At 39.5% G+C, this 19,503-nt stretch overlaps 1 protein-coding gene across 1 annotated transcript; it reads right to left on the minus strand.

The window, feature by feature from the left end:
* Positions 1-1,908: 1,908 nt before the first annotated feature.
* CREBZF (CREB/ATF bZIP transcription factor) lies at positions 1,909-4,504 on the minus strand. Its single transcript, XM_074304626.1, is given in 9 exon segments — positions 1,909-2,058; positions 2,266-2,423; positions 2,425-2,469; positions 2,471-2,701; positions 2,703-2,738; positions 2,740-2,871; positions 2,873-3,275; positions 3,277-3,314; positions 3,316-4,504. Coding segments are annotated over 9 exon segments (1,164 nt in total). The 5' UTR covers positions 3,421-4,504; the 3' UTR covers positions 1,909-2,042.
* Positions 4,505-19,503: the final 14,999 nt, after the last annotated feature.

A 19,503-nucleotide genomic window follows, 5' to 3' on the forward strand; every position in this document is an offset into this window, starting at 1 on the left:
GTAATTCAAGAATTACATTGATGTCAACAAGATAAGAGGACATAGTATTGTTAGAAAAAACACCACACTTACTGTTTCCAGAACCCTTAACTGCTTAAGACCCAGAGCCAACTCTTAAAAAACATTTTCCTGATTTCCATTCCTGTTTCTTTCCAATATTAAGGTAAGAATAGAGATGAACAAATTCTTTGAGCCCATAACTGAAAGATCAACAAACCTGGTTTTATTATGACACCATATTCTTATTGTCATTGGTACTGCACAAAATTATATACAAAGAAATATATACAAAATATTCAAGTATTGTTAGTTAAAATTCCAATTCAAGGCTTCTGTTTCAAAGCTACATTTAACATATTCCATAAAGATATCACAAGTTAGTCACTGTTTCAAATAAATTTCCAACTAATTTTGGTTTATATATGTATGATTCAGTAGGCACTAAAAATCCATGCAGTTGCATTTTGGGGACTTAATCCTGCTCTTAAGTATAAGCAGAGTCATCATTTCATGTTGTAAGTGTAGCTATTGCCCATTCATGCTCAAGTGCAGTAGATGATTTTACAAAATATGTTGTGATGCATAATTGCAAACCAGAGACCAATATTAAGTCTCAAATACCTTATCTCCAGCAACAAAACATTTACAGTTGTGCAAAAAAGGATTCCATTTACAAAACAAAAACATGTTAAATGAGAGTTAACTACATCTTTGGACTGCTGGAATTAACTTTTTAATTATGCACAATTTTAAAATAAAAAGACAGCAGAAGCCCTGATATTACCTCTTTTTTCCTCATTTCTTATACTACCTTTTAAAATAAAGCAGGAAATGTGGCCAGCAGCTGGTCCCGTCTCTTCTGCCCCAACAGCTGTATCCACTTTAGCATAAAGAAAAACAAGGATGCTAAATACACGTATATTTTATCAAACAGTGATGTTTCACAAAGAATTTCTATCAGTCTCCAATTGAAGTATATATATCTACTAATAAGTATAGTGTCAAAGGATACGAGAGCAGTCCAACTATGGAAAAAGCTTCTCTACTATATATCAAATATTTTAAACCTTGTTGGTTACACCAAAATTTTTCATTTACTGAAAAGGAGACAAATATTTTAGCTTTTATATTTGGAGTTCATCCTTTGTGAAACCTCACTTTACATTTTTTCATTCATTTAACCATCTTTAAAATCTCTAATGGTACAGACACAAATTTTAACCTATAAATTTTAATACAACAAAATAAAGATATTCAACAACTCATTCATATTCAGTGACTGAATCACTGTGCTGGTCCTCAAGGAAACAACTTTATTTAAACATTATTACTCTTCTCAATGTCAGTTAACTAAATAAAGGAATCTGGTATGCATATTATTTCCAATTCTCTATTTAGATCTGTAATCTAATGAGCCTGTATAAGGTTATATATCTTATATAGGAAACTAAGAGGCATTCCTGAATATTCAAGAGATTTTACCATCTCTATTAGAACTACAGAATATTTGTTCATGCCCCAAATACTCAAAGCTGTTTGAAAAGTACAACAAAATTTAATCATAGCCAACCCCTGCAAAATTGCACTCCAACTGGAATTCCATTTGCACCTTGTACAACTGGAACTTCCATTCAACTTCACCTTTTTCACTGCGTCCAAACTGTATGGCTATAAGCAGGTTTCACTGCACAGTTGGAACGATGTCACCGAAGGCCATGTCCACACTGGGGACAGAACAGCTAGATACAAGTAAGTTTGAACAGGGCACACACATCAACAGCTGTTTCAATCAGAGGAAGCATCTTAAACACACTAGTGGCCAGCACAAGTCTGTTTCCAGGGTGGACAGGGCCCAAATTAGTTTTTTTTGTTTGTTTGTTTTGTTTTAAATCCCCCAATACAAACAATTGTGTATGTTTGCCCATTTAAGTAGACTAACCAGCAGTGCATGAGCTTTTAGGGGAAGAGATGGATCCTTACCAGGTTGTGAGGCTGGTACGACTGTTCTGTAACCCCTACAACGGAGCCTGGCAGGGAGGAAATCACCTAAAAAAGAAACTGTCAGAGAAATTTAATAGTCACATGTTATCATTAAGAGTCGGTAACTGTGTCACATTCATGCTTTTAGCTAAACACTTAATGATTCATTATTACTTTTCTTCTCTGAAATGTGTCCAGTGAAGATGTCCCACTAACGTGTTTTTACATGGTGTAAGGGAGCTGAAAGGGGTAAACACGGATAAAGAGCAGGTTACTTGACCCTACATTTTAAGAGAAGACGAGGCCTTCCTGGCACACGCCGAGCAGAACTCCACCGACACCTTATCCCTGTCCACGTGGAGACATACTCCGCCCGCTGGGTCCTCGTCGTCCGCAGCGTCCTGCCGCCGCTCGCCCAGGGGCAGGGCGTAGTCGTGGTCCCCCGGCGGGCGAGTCCCTGAAGAGGGAGGTGGTGAGTCGCAGTCCCCCCGCCGCTCAGCCGGCTCAGCAGCCGCGCCAGGCCCGTCTCGTTGGCCAACACGGCCCTCAAGTAGCGGCTCTCCTCCTGCAGTGCCTGCACGCGCTTGCCCAGCTCCCGGTTCTCGGCCCGCAGCTCCTGGTTCTCGGCGGCCAGGCCCCGGACGCGGCTCTCCAGCCCCATCACGTACTCCTTCTTCTTCAGCCGGTTGAGGCGAGCCGCGGCGGCGGCCGCTTTGCGGGGGGCTCTTGGCCGCTGCCGGGCCGTGGCTGCTGCCGCCGCTGCCCACCGTCTCCGCCTCCCGCTCCGGGGTTCTTCCGCCGCCGCCTCTCGCCGCCGCCTCCCGAGCCGCCACCGCCGCAAGCCCCGGTGCTGCTGCCTCCGCCGCCGCCGCCGCCGCTGCCGCCCCCCGCTGGAGCCCGAGCCCGACCCGCCCGACCCGCCGCCGTTCACCAATCTCTGCAGCAGGTCCGAGAAGCGCTGCATTTCGGCGGCCGCGGCCGCCATCTCGTCGTCGTCGTCCCCTCTCCATAGGCAGCCGCTGTCCGAGCCGCCTCCCGACGACAGCGGCCCCGGTGAGCTCAGACCCGGCTCCAGGTCCCAGTCGGGCTGCCGCGGGTCCAGCAAGTCGGCCAGCTCGAGGCCCGACAGAAAGTCCATGTCCTCCGGCTCCTCGGAGCGGGCGGCAGCTGCGGGCGGCTCCTCCTCCTCCTCCATCTTCTCCTCAGCAGGCGCGGCCTCCGGGGCGCCCTCCTGCCGCCGCGGAGGCCCGTCCCCTTCTTCCTCCTCCTCCTCGCCGCCGCCGCCGCCGCTGCCGCCCCTCCTCCCCGGCCACCGCCCGGGCCAGGCCCGGGGGGGCGCAGACAGCCCGAGACCGGGGAGGGCGCCGGCGCCGGGCTCCCGCTCCGGGCCGGAGAGCCGCTGCCCGAGGCCGCCAGCAGCTTCGTCAAGCTGTGCCTCATCGAGTCTCCGGGGGCCGAGGCAGGGACGGGGCCGCCCCCGGCCCCGCGGTGCAGACCCCGCAGGTCTCGCGGGCCCCGGGCCCCAGGGCGGGGGCCGCCGGAGCCGCAGCGCGGAGACTTTACGCAACGGAGAAAGACCGAGGGGGTGGGGAGCCGGGGAAAGTGGACACCGAGGCAGCCGGGAGGAAAGGATGACTGGACCGGACCGCCCGGGCGACTACTGACTGGAGCGAGCCGGAAGTCGGGAACTCTCGCTCGTCCGCTCCCCCCTCCTTCCTGCTGGACATCGCGAGACTTCAGGGAGCCGTAGCGAGGAGAGGAGGCAGACTGGAGAATTCTCGCTGTGACCCAGCACTCCTTTGTGTGCAGGATCCTTTAAGAGGGCGTCCTCCGTCTGACAGCTTTGTTTTATTTTCAGACCACGCGCTCCTTTGTGTACTGCAGCTTTTCTGAGGATCTAGGACTCCCCACCTCTCTGAGAGCTTTGTTTTGTTTCTCAAACCTTTAGATTGTGTATGACACTTCATTACAGAAAGCTGCCTCCTTTTTGCATCCTTCTTTAGAATCCCGCCCTAGGAGACGTCTCCTCCCCCCCGGGGGTTCAAGTGTCCACTGGGATTGAACAAAAACAAACATTTATTAAATATCCGCCCAGAGCCAGACGCCGGAGACACAAAGACAGTAAAAACAGGTCCTTCACTCCAGAACAGCTCCGAGTGTACCGAGAGGTGGAGAGATGGGAGAAACTTACTAATCAAATAACTATGGAAAACTGTACAAAAACACTCCAAGGAGACAAATCGCGCTAAGAAATTGGGAAATCGGGAAAGAGATTACCTTAAGGCAGCTGAGTGACACAACGAATGGCGTGCTGGAGCCAGTCAGGAAGACCCGAGTCCAAAATCTCCCTACTAGCTAACATAAAGTCTCTCCCAGGGTGGATGTGAGGATAAAATGAGATACTATATACAAAGAGCTCCATAAAGGATGAACATTTTATCATAAATGATAGCTGCCATTCTTAAGGGGTGGTGAGCGCTCATCTTCCCTTTAACACACTCTCCAGGGATATGGATTCACTAGCTTCCCCCAGGGATGACATTCTATCACTCATCTCAGTGCTTCTGCAAAAGCTGCAAAGTATGGATTCTAGGTGTATGGACAGAAATTCTGAGATGAACACTGAGATGTCATTCATGTGAAACAGTTAGCAGACCCATAGATTGGAAAGAAAGGAGTTTCCCAAGGAGAATAATAAAGCTAGCAAAGTGGGTGCACCTGGACCAGGGCTTGAGTCTCACGCTGGCAAGTTTGACTCATGAAGGCCATTCCCATAGCTATACATCTAACTCTAATCCTTGTCCTAAATTCTAATTCCAAATCACAAACTGCAGGCCGGACCTCACCTCGATGTTCCATAGGCATTTCAGAAAAACTCATCTTTTTTTTTTTTTTTTTTTTTTTTTTTTTTCCAGAAAAACCCACTCCCGTTTCATCCTTTCCTATTTCTGTTGAAGCCACTAGGATCCTTCTAGGTAGCTGAGTTCACTGACTGTGTTTCATCCTTGATTCTCATCTACCTCCACACTCAGTCAATTGCCATGTCTTGTCAGTTCTTAACATTTTTTGCACTTCTTCAACTTCTACCTTTTACTTGAACTATTTCAGTAGCCTGGACTCCTAGTTTCCACATGATCCCTTTTCCAACACATCAACCACCACTCAGCTGCCAAAACAATCTTCTAAAGCATAAGCCTAACCATGTCACTCTTAAGAATCATCAGTGATTTCCTATTGCCTTTGGTATAAAATATAAACTTCTCAGCTTGGTATCATAAACTAGTTTGGCATCTTTTAAAATATGACTCGCCTACCCTTCCTAACATTAGTACCACCAGCCGTCCTGAATTCTTCCTTTCAGACACACTGCCATATTGGCTATTTCCCAACTTGGCATTTCATGTTCTGCCTATGTGCTTTTGTATTGGGAAACTTCTATAACTTAAACACACCTTCATTTTTTAGAATTCTTAGCTTTCTTCAAGTTTCAGCTCAGATGTTACTTTCAATAGGGTGCTTTTTCTGATTTTTCAAAGTTTTTCTCAGTGCCTCTCCATTCTCAAAACATCCAGTATTTGCCTGTTTTCAGCTTGTATCCCCAAATAGAATGTAAGCTTCTTGAGGTTACGAACTTTTTTTGTCTTTATATGCTCTCATATATAGCTATGGTCTTTTCAGAAATTGCAAATGAATATTACAGAGAGAAGAGTGTGGAAAGGTTTGTGATGAATGTAAGAAGAATGGAACTTATAATGAATTTCAAAGAATTGAAGTAAAGGATATCATTAGGGAAATTTGTGAGTAAAAAAGATGAACTGGGTCATGTAGCAAGTATAAAGAAGACATCCCAAGCACTCAACTAGTATCCTTACAGCATGAGGAAAAATTAAGATCCACAGCATATTAGGTCTTCATGACAAACTTATTGGAATGCACAGGTAAAATCTGCACAAAATAAGCAGGCATAGATGGGGTAGCAATCTGCTTTTTTGGAGCATACATCAAAATTAATGAAATCTCAGTTCCACTTGAATATTGATTCTTCCTCATACCTAGCACAATGCAATAGGTAATTAGTAATATAAACTTGAAGTTCACAAGAAATTTAGGGTAGATATGTAGATTTAAGAGTCACTTGGAAAGAAATGAGAAAGGCATAAGGAATAATGAGCTTATGGGGAAAGTAGACATAAAGAAGGACAGAATCTTGAGTGATATATTTAAAGAGTAGGAACTAGTTTATAATGCAGTAAAAGACACTTAGAGAAGTCAAACAAGTAGAAGAACCAAGAAATGTCATGGAAGCAGTGGAAGAAAAGAGAATCCAGATGCAAGAGACCATTTTTCATTCTGTCAGTAAGAATTTATTAAGTGCCTCCTAAGTGCCAGGTACTGTGCTAAGCATTGTAGACACAGGAGCTTAGTATCATCTATTCCTAAGAGAGAGAAAATTTAAAAGTCATTAAGTCTGACCCAGTTCTGAGAAAAAGCCACCAGATTCAGCAATTGTGTGGTTGTTTGTAACAACAGAGAATGTGATCTCATCCTAGCAACAAGGTAGGAAGTCAGATTGCCAGGGACTGAAAAGTAAATTGGAGGTGAGGGAGTATATGATAAGTGTAGATGGCTTTGTCTTAAGTACTTGACTATAAAAGAGACATAAAAGAATGGCTTAAGGAGATGGCAGGATCACATAAAGATTTATTTGTTTTTAATTATGGAGATCTGAGCTTGTATATCAAGTTAAAAATCAGTAGATGAAAATTGAAGATTGGCTGTGGGAAGAGAACTAAGGTGTAAGTAAAGTTTGCAGGGCAAATACCAGAGTAAATGGGAGAGGATGAGATTAAGGATACAGGTAAATAGATTGATCTAGGCAAGGAGAAAATCTATTTCTTTGTTAGGGACTGGAGAAAAGGAGGGAAAAGGAGGTTGATATTTCAAGGGATTTGGGGGTATTAAATAGGAGAAACGAGGACATTTAAAACAAACAACCCCAGCATTATTAGGCAAGTTCTGCTGAGAAAAAGGAGGAAGAGAATGATGTAAGTGGCTTAAAATTTAGAAAATTTGCTGACATAGAGTCAATCAAGGAAAGTTAAAAGATATGCCATGCAGCAGTGAGAGACCAATTGAAATGAACATAAAATTGTATTGGACTAAGCTAGATAGTTGTACTTCTTCAGCAATGGACAGCGGCAATACAAAAGCAAATAATAGGGGATAAACTAGGATTAGCTTTTGGCAAGGCATGAGCAAAAATAAGGTAAGAAAGTTCCATAATCAAAGAGAGGGGACAATACAAGTTAAAGTATCAAGATTGTCCAAAGAGGAGAGAAAAGATGAAGTGATTGGCAGCTGTCTCAGTAGTTAGTGGATAATTCCCCCCAAAAAAATTATCCCTGTTCTTCAAGTGAAATGTACATTATTGATGTATTAGAAGAGATACTGTTTAGACACAGGTAGGACATGAATGCTTCTAACAACAATCCAACTCTGAGATTCTCTGAAAGGACAAAAGCAGTTTTTAAGGAAGATTAATTTGGGAGAGGTACTCAGGACAAATTGAAGGAGAGAGTCATTGAAGGCAGGAGACCAGTATAAAAAGGCATTTGCAATAGTATAACTAAAAGTTAAAGATGGTGTAAGTCAGGGCTTCTTAAGTTTTTTGCATTTGCAACTCTTTTTTGCCCAAGAAATTAGATAGATAGATAGATAGATAGATAGATAGATAGATAGATAGATAGATAGATATAGATATATAAGTATGTAAAATAGGTATAAAAATCAAACATTTGCTGATAATAAATCATAATTTTTTGACCCTCACATTCCATTACAAGGTCTCATATGGGGTCAAGACCCACGTTTAAGAAGCTAGGGTCTAATGTATACATATATTGTATTTAACTTATACTTTAACATATTTAACATATATTGGTCAACCTGCCATCTGGGGGAGGGGGTGGGAGGAAGGAGGGGGAAAATTGGAACCAAAGGTTTTGTAATTGTCAATGCTGAAAAATCACCCATGCATATATCTTATAAATAAAAAAAGCTATAATAAAAAAAATAAGGACAAAAAAAGAAGCTGGGGTCTAGGTAATAGTGATATCATTAGAAATAGATATTTTGAAGGAAGAAATAAAGAAATTTGTTGACTAAGTAAGGTGGAGGGAAGGGTTAAAGATGATTCTAGTATCTGGAGTCTGACTGGCTAAGAGAATGATGATATCATTGATAAAAATAGGAAAATTGGGAAGGCTGCCAAGTTTTGTTTTGGAGGAGGGTAATGTTGATATTATTACTACATTGAGCCAAATATAGACTAAATGTCTTCTCTTCAAATCTAGCTTGTGCAAAATTTGAGTGGGGCTCACAACTGTGCTTTGTCAAGAGAATGATGACAATAATTACAAAGATAAATGGAGCCATCAGAATGAAAATGAGTCTCTGAGCTGAAAGTGTTCTATAAAAGCCTTCATGTAAACTATATACTTGATGTAGTAATTCTGTGTAAAAGAATATCAAATAAAAATATGTAATACTTATAACAATTTTCCTTTCAAAATCAACTCAGTTTAGGGTTTCAAAGTTCCATTGAAAAAACTAAGTATCAAAAGTCAGAAGACCTGGGTTAAACTTATTTCAAATTAGAACTCTTCTACTTACTTTCTGACTTTGAGTCTCTCTGGTCTACCTCTGGGGACTTCTGTTTCCTTATTTAAAGGAAGTATGGATGGCTTCTATTTATAGAGGAGAGAGCTGGACTAAGTCCCTTCTAGTTCTAACTCTATGATCCTATAATTTTATAAATTGAAGAGTCCATGTATAAATATACTTTTTTTCCCCTCCAGGAACAAATGTATATCATTCTGTAGCATTAATAATAATATGAATAGTGTGAAGGAGAGATCCAAAGTGGAATGCAAGATTGATGATAACAAAGAATAAATAGCTAATAATCTGTTATCAATGGGGATTAATGAAGCTGTTGGCCACAAAAATCCAATCCACAACAAAAGACAAATGAGGGAGAGGTCTGAGCACCATCAATTTATTAGAGAGACCAATGGTCCCTAAGCAATTGAATCCAAGACCTTCCTTGTAATCAAGGATCTGTTGGCTTATGTTTTATAGACCTTGGGAGGTCACTAATAAAGCATTTCACTATATGATTGGTCATCTTCAGAAATGGCAGAAGTCCTATGATTGGCTAAAGGAAATAAGCAATTCTGGGGCTTTCTACAGATCATTAAGACTTAGAGAAGAGTATCTCAGGGCTGTAAGAACATTATAACAAGAACAAGGCAAAAAAAAGTCTGGATTTCTGTAGTTCACTTATAGGATTCACAGGAATAGAGTGGGGGGGGGAGGGTTAATGCTAATACAGCAAATTCCTAACACAAGTTACTATATATATTACAAAATGGACCTAATAAAGCAATAGATCTATCTGATAAATCAATTAGAAGTAAAACTATCATCAGTACATGGTGAGTTGATTGTAACCCACATGATTCCCATTCTAAAAGCATTAATTAAATCAAAACTTAATTCTATTCTGCTTAACTCACCAGTATAATCACTGGTATCCATTAAATCACAATGACTGAATAAATACTGATTAAATTGAATAGTCATATCTTTTACAAACCTACATTTCCTTTGGGAATCTATCATCTACAGATGTTTAGACATTTCCCTAACTTAAGAGAGATGGTAAATAGAATTTCTGACAAGATCATTAGCCCATTATATCCCAAAGAGATCTTAAAGAAGAGAAAGGGATCTGTATGTGCAAGAATGTTTGTGGCAGCCCTCTTTGTAGTGGCCAGAAACTGGAAACTGAGTGGATGCCCATCAATTGGAGAATGACTGAATAAATTGTGGTATATGAATATTATAGAATATTATTGTTCTGTAAGAAATGACCAGCAGGATGATTTCAGAAAGGCCTGGAGAGACTTACATGAACTGATGCTGAGTGAAGTGAGCAGGACAGGAGATCATTATATACTTCAACAACAATACTATATGATGATCAATTCTGATGTACATGGCCATCCTCAACAACGAGATGAACCAAATCAGTTCCAATAGAGCAGTAATGAATTGAACCAGTTATGCCCAGTCAAAGAACTCTGGGACATGACTATGAAACACTCCATGGAATTCCCAGTCCCTTTGTTTTTGTCCGATTGCATTTTTTATTTCCTTCACAGGCTAATTGTACACTATTTCAAAGTCCAATTCTTTTTGTACAGCAAAATAACTGTTTGGACATGTATACACATATTGTATTTAATTTATACTTTAACATATGTAACATGTATTGGTCAACCTGCCATCTGGGGGAGGGGGTGGGGAGAAAGAGGGAAAAATTGGAACAAAAGGCGTGGCAGTTGTAAAATTGCCCATGCAAATATCTTGTAAATAAAAAGCTATAATAAAAAAAAGATAATTAGCCCATAGGATATAGTAACTAATTAAGGGTAATGGACAACTTTATGATCAAGATTGTAAAAGGAAGGGAAGTGAGGCTGAGGGGTAAGAGGTTGAGATGATAGCAATAGATGGAGGTCTAAGTGTCATGAAAATGAAAAAATAGATTTACAAAAAGTAAGGCAGAAGGGAAGATGAATGAATAGGAGGCTATGACCAGAGAGGGAAGTTTCAGAATTCCAGATAAGCTGTAAGTGATGGTGAGGTCAAGGGTGTTATCATCCTTCTGTATGGCACAGATGAAACAAAAGGATAAGTCATAGAAATTGCAAAAGTTTATGAGTTGGAAGAATGTTTGAGGGGGTCATCAATGTCTATATGGAAGTCCCTAAGCATGGAGAATAGATTTAGACAATGGAAAGATTGGTGGTGATAATCAGGAAATATCAGGATTCAGAATCATGGAGAGAACCTGATTTCAGTTTATGCTAAGATCTAATATGTGATCATCCCTGAAGGTGGCCTAATAGAAAGTGATATTTGTTGTTGTTTTTCAGTTGTTTCAATTGTGTCCCACTCTTCATGACCCATTTGGGATTGTCTTGGCCTCAGACTCCTACTAGCTATGTAACCCTAGGCAAGTCACTTAACTCTATTTGTCTCAGTTTCCTAATCTATAAACTAATCTGGAAAAGGAAATGGCAAACCACTCCAGTATTTTTGCCAAGAAAATTTCAAATGGTGTCACAGAGTCAAACATGACTGAAAAAAAGACTGAACAACAACAAAAATTTGTCTCCCACCCTCATCTTTCCTCTATCTAATGCATCCTCCTTATGGCTTCCAAAATCATGTTCTGAAAACTTTGAACTGTCTTTGGTCATTCCTCTTCTCAGAAGCCTTTAGTGACTCCCTATTGTCTCTAATCCTCATTTTGGCATTTAAAACCCTTTACGTCCTAGCTTAAGCCTTCTTCTCTAGACTTATCACATATCACTTCCCTTCATACACTCTTGTGTTCCAACTGGCTTACCATCTGTTCTTTATAGACAACATTTCATCGTTCATCTATGGGCTTTTCACAAAATTCTTCTATGTCCTCCTCAATCCTGCCTCAGAATTTGCATATTCTCTTCAAAACCCAGTTCAGATGAGACCTCTTAAAAAAGATTTTTTTTTCTGAAGGCCCTTAACATCCTCTTCCAAAAGAAAATCACTTTTCTATTCCTTCATATATGCTTTGAATTTACCTATGTGAATATATTATTTTTCTTGGAAAGAATACAGTTTCCTTCAGGGCAGGAACTATTTTATTCCTGATTTGGTATGCCCAGTGCATAGAATTGTTGATGTTATTGTTGTTCTTCAGTTATTTTGGTCATGTCCAACTTTTTGTGACTCTATTTGGAGTTTTCTTGACAAAGGTATTGGACTGATTTATCATTCCCTTCTCCAGCTTGTTTTATAAACGAGGCAAATAGGGTTAAGTAATTTGCCCAGGGTCACACAACTATTAAGTGTCTGAGGACAGATTTGAACTCAGGAAGATGAGTTTTCCCAATTTCCAGACTTCCTGACACTCTACCCACTGTGACACCTAGCTGTCCTGTAGAACATGGAGTAATGCCTAGTATATTTTTTTTGTTTCAGAGGACATTTTTTTCTCATTTTTCCAAATTATTTTCCTGGCCTAGCTTCTGGAGGTTCTTTGGACAGGCCTTGGGCTTTAAGTAAGTAAAAGTAATGAAGACATGGCAGTCACCATGAGGCTGGTCAAAGATAGAATGTCTATCATCCAGTCCTTGTTAGCTCTTATATATCTTATTGTAATTATATCATTACAGCATACTGATTATGTGTGAATTAGAGAACCATTATATCACCATGCTAAGTACTAAATATACGTATAATAGAGAACCATTATCTCATCAATTCCACTGAATTAACACCTTGTTTCAAGTATACTTCTCCAAAGTTCCATCTTATACATCTCCCCCTTTCTTTTGTTTTAGAACACAGGTGGTCACGCCCTCTCTGACTTCTCAGGAAAGTGAAAATGCCAATCCAGATATTGTTGCAGGTTTCCTCTGGACTGAAGGGTGTTACTTGAAACAGGTATACATAAGTCCATCAGCATGGGAAGTATATTATACAAGTACATAGTAATATAACACAGGCTAGTAACAAACAATATGAATCAACATGAGAAATTATGCATGTCCATAAGTACTAGAAATAGTCCAAAACCAATCTATTGTCCATTACTTCATGTGTCAGGGAATCTAAAGATTCTTGTGGGTTTTGAAGTCCTGCAGTAGTCTTATCAACAATTTTGATGTACATGAGTCAATTGTCATCTAATGTTTCTTGGGTCTTCTCCTTTTCTTTCTGATGGACAAGGAGAATATGGTTCAATGGCACCATCTGATTCTTTCTCCATCTGTAGAGATACAAGCAAACCCTCTCCACCAAGCAGCTAACCTATCTGTTCCCTTCCATTCACCACTTTCTGGATCTCTCCACATCACCTGGCAATATCTAAAGATAGTGAAGTTGCTCACACTGGACACTGCCTTTCCAGTGGGTTATAAAACCTGTCTGCTGGAGCCAGTGCATCTTTGTCAAAAATCAAGAAGTTAATTGTATAAAGAGCTAAATTTAGAAGCTCTCTAGGGTTACATGTGGTTCCCCTTTCTTTTGTTTTTGGAGAAGTGTCTTAATGTCTGTTTCTCCCTTCTGCTATTGCCTGTCCTTGAGGATTAAAGGATATGCCAGTGGTGTGTAAAATCTTATACTGTACACAAAAGTGTGCAAAATGTTTAGAAGTATATGCAGATCCATTATCTGTTTTTATTGCTTGTGGCACACCCATAATTGCAAATGCTTGTATAAGGAATTCAGTGATCACTTGGGCTATCTCTTTTGCTGCTGGTATTGCAAAAGTGAATCCTGAAAAGGTGTCTACCACAACATGGATAAAAGATAGAAACCAAAAGATTTATAATGGGTCACATCCATTTGCCAAATTTCATTGGGTCTCAAACCATAAGGGTTCTTGCCTGGAGAGAGTGTAGGAGCATGGAAAAGAAGGCAAGCTGTACAGACTTTTACTATGCTCCTAGCTTCCTCTTTTATTATCCTAAATAGCAAACATAAAGCTCTAGCAACCTTAGAATGAGATTCTTTGGGTGCCTGAAATAAAGGAATGTTGATTAACATGCTTAGAAGGCTATCTGCCTTTAAATTTCCATGAAAAATAAGACCTGGAAGTCCACTATGAGAGTGAATATGCAAAATATAAACCTTACCTGGATGCTTTCTCACTTGCTCTTGAAGTTTCTTAAAGAGCTGATATATATTGGAAGCTACAAATTTTATTTGGGCTGTGGCAATTCTTTGTACCACACCTACTGAATAGGCCAAATCAGATATATATCTCCTAGATAATAAGTAAGAGCTAGAATGATTGCATACAATTCATTCATGACTGAAAAGGAGTTCTGACTACTCTCTTTATAGTTAAGTCATGAGAGTATACAGCACAAATGTTATGTTTGGATACATCTGTAAAAATAGTTGGTCCTTTAAGAGGAACTTTAGAAACTTTTTCTTTAAGAATCCATCACCAATTATGTAATAATCAGGTTATCTTTAATGGAGACCTCTGTGTAAAATTTGGAGCTGTGGCCAATAAAATTTGTCACTCTGGGATGGTTTCACAGAATACATTAATTTGTGCATTGGTATAAAAGTTGTATATTTTGTCAGATCTTATCCTAGATAATTGTATTGCTCATTTAATGGCCTTTAATAAAATTCTAGCCACAAGCACTGGGTAAGGAGCAAGGCTTTGTTCTGGTTTTTCTGGGAGGTTTACCCACTCTATCACACTGTCTCCTTGATCAAGGATTGCTGTGGGTGCCTCTTTTATAGCAAAAACTGATATTTCCTAGGGTTTTTGAGTGACTCTTTCAACCACATTGGATAAAGCCAATTCAACTTCTCTGAAAAATCTCTTTTTCTGTGACCTGGAATGGTGAATTTAAAGCAGTCTCCCCTTAAAATGTCATATAATGGTTGTAATTGATAGGTAATTAAGCCTAACACTGGATGCATTCATTAGATATCTCCTATCAATTTCTGAAAGTCATTTAAGGTGTTCAGCCTCTCTGTTCTTAAGGAAAGTTTTTGTACTGTAAGCACCTTAGGATACACTTTATATCCTAAATATTGAAAAGTAGTGTGTCTTTGAATTTTTTCTGGAGTTGTATGCAATTTATAGTTCCTTAGTGTTTCTATGGTCTTTTGTAGACATGCTTCTAACATTTACTCCTTAGTACATCCCAATATATCATCCATGTAGTATAATGACATTATTTTTGAAAATGTTTTTCTTAGATATTGAAATGATATCCTAGCGTCTTTTGAAGATTTAACAAAGAACGTTACTTTTGCTGGATTTATTCAAAATATTTTAAATTGAAATATGCTAAGAATCTCTTCCTAAAAAAAAAAAAAAAAAAAAAAGAAAATGTTTTTCTTATTGGAGTAAGAGCAGCAGCAACATACATTTGACACTTAGTAAGGCTATTTTTCATTCCCTGTGGCAAAACTGTCCATTCATATCTTTTATAAGGCTCAGCTAAGTTAATGCTGGGCACTGAAAAGGCAAATCTTTTCATATCCTCCTTATTTAGAGGGATAGAATAGAAACAATCCTTAATGTCTATAACCCAAAGAGGGCACTCTCTCGGCAACTGAGTAAGAGAAAGAATGGGAATAGGTAAGAGTGCAAGCAGGCCTTCAATAACAGCCCTGCCTAAAAAACCTAAGTACTTATTTGTAATCCTAACTGTTGTAAGATGTCTCTTCCCCATAGATTGATGGAGAATTTTTCAACTACAAAAGGAGTAAAAACTCCTGTTTCACCTTCAAAAGTCCATCTCAAAGGAGTAGCACTAATTTCAGATGCTATTGATCCTCCTATGCCAGATATGTGGGTGTCTGCCTTAACCTTTGACCAGTGACTGGGCCAGTTGGCACCTCTAATGACTGTTCACTTTGTACCTGTGTCTTCCAATCCTTCTAATGGTATGCCATTTATATAGATAGTGAGCATAAATCAGTCAGCTGTCACAGCTGCAGTCAAGAATATTCCTGGATTCTGTTGCTGGGAGTCAAAATCTGGGCAAATATCACCAGATTGCCTATCAGGAGTCTGTATCAGTAAACCTGATGCTACTACATTGTCTACCTGTATTAGTGACTGGGATATTATTATTGTAATCCTTCATTATTAGCCATGGAATATTCAGGTCTCATCACCATATTTTAATAAAGACATTCATAAGCTGGAGAATAATCAAAATAATTACCAGAAAGAATTAAAGCTCATAAATTTAGAATTGGGTGGGATATTGCAGAAGTCATTGAGTCCAACCTCTAGTTTTACAGGCAAAGAGATATTAAATGATTCACTTAAGAAAACACAACTAATAAGTATCTGAGGCACAGTCTGACTCAGATCTTCCTATTTCCAAGCTCAGTGCTCTATTCCCAATGCCATCCATCTAACTTCCTTGAGAACAGGTCATATGATGATCAATAAAAGGCATTGGGAATATTTATCCTGGAGATTTATTTCGGTGAGGTAAAAAGGCAGTTGAGGGTGATAACTTTCTCCAAGGATTTGATGAGCTCTCCTGGAGGAGAAGTAACCTTGTTCTAGATTGTTTTATAGATAGAACCAAAAACACTGTGAATAAGAATAAGCAGATTTAAACTTCATGGCAGGTATGATTTATTAATAATTTGGTTACAGAAAAGTGGAATGGGTTTTCCTTCCTGGTGGGAGTATTTTGCATCAAAGGCTGCATGACCATTCCTTAGAGGCTTATCTATCTCCTTGATTCCTGAGAGCTCTTGTACAAATGTCTCCAGCCAGCACAAACGTGGAATTGGGAATTAATCAGATTCCTCCTCCCAGAGAGTAAATCTCCCGGAAGTCAATCCTAGTTGTGAATCTCCTAGAAGTCCATGAACAGCCTTTTCCTTTAGACTTGTGAATCTCCTGGACTTGTGAATCTCCCCACTTAATCCTGGCTCTGAATCTTCCCTTAGAGAGTGGGCTTGTTCTTTTATATGCTCTCTAAAGGTATGAAGTCTAATGTGTGAACCAATGAGCAAACTCCTTTAAAGGTGTGAACTAAGTACATAAGTACCTTCTTTCAAGTTCTGGCCCATAACATCTCCTTGTAGGATCAGATCAATCATACTGAACCATTAGATAATTATATCCATTCCAGTGATTTAGCACTTTGTAAGAATCCTAGCAATCTACACATCAGTTTCCCACATCAGTGTATGGATAAACACTATTTTGTAAGCACTCTCAGGAGGTAAAATGGTCAAGCCTATTGCGCCTGGAGGCAAAGGATCCATGGACTGGACAGGGACAGATTTCACCTCTCCAGGGGATATCTCAGTAGTCCCAGCTGCATATAACTCTATTCTCTCCAATTGTAATCCCTTTTTCCCATCAGGTTGCTTTTTGGCTGATTGGTCATGTTTGAGTACTGAACTTCTAAAAACTCTGTATACAGCACTGGCTGCCATCATGCCCCAAGTGTTTTTTGCCTGGGGCCCTAGCGCTGGGCCTTGCTTCCCATTTTCCTGACTCAATCTACATTTGGATGCCCAATGAAAGCCTCTGTTGAATTTTGGACATGGGGTTTTGGGTCTTCTTCTCCCACCTTATTTTCTCACTCTTTCTCTATGCCAACATTGAGCTTTCAAATGCCCTACTTTACCACATTGAAAGCATTCACGAGTCTCTCTGGAAGTCCCTTGCTGAAAAATACCCTGTCTTCCCATGTTCAGATCTTGAGAAGTCTGCATCATAGCCTGGGTATTTGTGCCCACTGTGGCACAGTGTCTTATGATCTTCTCTAAAGAAGCATCCTTGTGTAGTCCTAGTATAATTCTTCTACCAACCTCATTAGCATTCTATTTAGCAAGTTACCTTATAATTTCTGTTGCTCCATTTTCATTGATAGTTCATATGACAGTTGTCTGCAGATGTTCCATGAAATCAGCAAAAGGTTCAGTTGGACTTTGTGCTATTTTCATGAAGACTTCCCCTCTATCTTGCCTTCTTGGGAGGGTGCCTCATGCTTTGATAGCAGCAGCAGCAGCAATTTGTTCATATGCTGCTATAGGGAAATTAATCTGTGCTAAAGTGTCTGCATAAAAACCTAAACCTGCTAGTTGGTCAGAGGTGACTGATATATTAACTCCAGGTTGCCTATTTCGTTGGACTTGTATTCTACAGAGTTCATTATACTTAGAAAGCCACAACAAGCTTTGTCCAGGTTCTAAGCATGTCCTTGCTATAGATTTCCAATCATTAGGAGTTAAAACTTCAAAAGTCAAATTCTCTAGTAACATCTTAATCTTAACTTAAGATGGTGTAGTTCCATAAAGAGGGCAAGCCTTTTTCAAATCTTTGATAATTTCCAAATTAAATGGAGTGTATTTTCTTTTTTCTTGACCTGAAGAGTCAAACTCTTCAAATACAGAAATGATTTTAAAATCAGATGTATCTTTTTTAGCTTTAATTAGTGCCCTTTGTAATTGTATCATAGGATGTGGACAAAGCTGCTGCATGATGTCACTGCCCTTCCTGCCCTTCCTCCTCCCTCCACCCAGCAGGGCAAAATGGAGGGAAGATAGTCAAGAGATGGGAAATGACTTAATGGTGCCTACTAGAATGTAAGTGAGCTGAGAAAGTGAGAAGTACCACACCTCTTAAGTTCATCAGCCCTGCTCTTGTCCAATTCTCCATGCCTTTCAGCTATTTTGTCAGTACCATCCCCCTCCTGCTCTTTCTCCTTCTTTATTTTAAAACTTGTGGGATTCCTTAAACCCAATTGTATTATGTTGTATACATAGAATGTTCCTTAGGAATTTATTCAGGACCATTATTATTGTAATATTCAATTAGTTGCTCTCCCACTAGTTTCCATATATCTGGCTCTAATTTTCCTTCTTTAGAGAACCAAGGAGACGTGTATTCTAATTTATCTAAAAGTCCAATGATCTGCTCCCAAGTTTCAATCAAGCCTTGCCATTTTATTAATCTAACTATGCTTTCTACACACTTCCCTTAGAGTGAGGAAGGCTCTTTTCTTAGTATTTGCCCCATTTTAGTTGAAAAATGAAAGTGACTAGTTTACTCATTCCATTTCCTGGTCACAGTGACTTCTCTACTGAACTTATGATCATATCAGTTAAACTGCTGAGTGTAGGACCTCATGTCCACAACCTCAAAATATAGTGTGTTTCTTTCAATGCCTCACATTGGGCGCCAAATTTTCCCATCTTATTTTTCTACATACTTCTAAAGATAGTTTTTCAACATTCATTTTTGTAAGCCTTCTGTTCTAAATTTTTCTCCCTCCCTCTGTTACTTTCCTTCTCCCCAAGACAGCAAGCAATCTGACATAGATTAAATATGAATAACATATTTCCATATTTGTCATGTTGTGCAAGAAAAAAATCAGATCAAAAGGGGAAAAAAAAAACCAAGCAAACAAGAAGATGAAAATATGCTTTGAAGCACATTCAGTTTCCATAGTTCTCTCTCTGGATAGAGTTGGCATTTTCCATCCTAAGTCTATTGGAATTGCCTTGAATCACCACATTATTTAAAGGAGACAAATCCATCACAGTTAACCATCACATAATCTTGTTACTGTGTACAATGTTCTTCTGGCCCTGCTCACTTTACTCAACATCAATTCATGTAAGTCTTTCCAGGTTTTTCTGAAATCAACTTGCTCATAGTTTTTAATAGAACAATAATATTCCATTACATTTATATATCATAACTTATTCAGCCATTTCTCAACTAATGAGTATCCACTCAATTTCCATTTTTTTTGCCATATCTATAAAAAGAGCTGCTAAAAACATTTTTGCACATGTGAGACCTTTCACCTCTTTTATGATCTCTTTGGAACACAGATCCAGTAATGACACTGCTGACTCAAAGAGTGTACAAAATATGTTTTACCTTTA

This window comes from Sminthopsis crassicaudata, chromosome 3 (assembly GCF_048593235.1).
Source record: "Sminthopsis crassicaudata isolate SCR6 chromosome 3, ASM4859323v1, whole genome shotgun sequence".
Taxonomy (NCBI): Eukaryota; Metazoa; Chordata; class Mammalia; order Dasyuromorphia; family Dasyuridae; genus Sminthopsis; species Sminthopsis crassicaudata.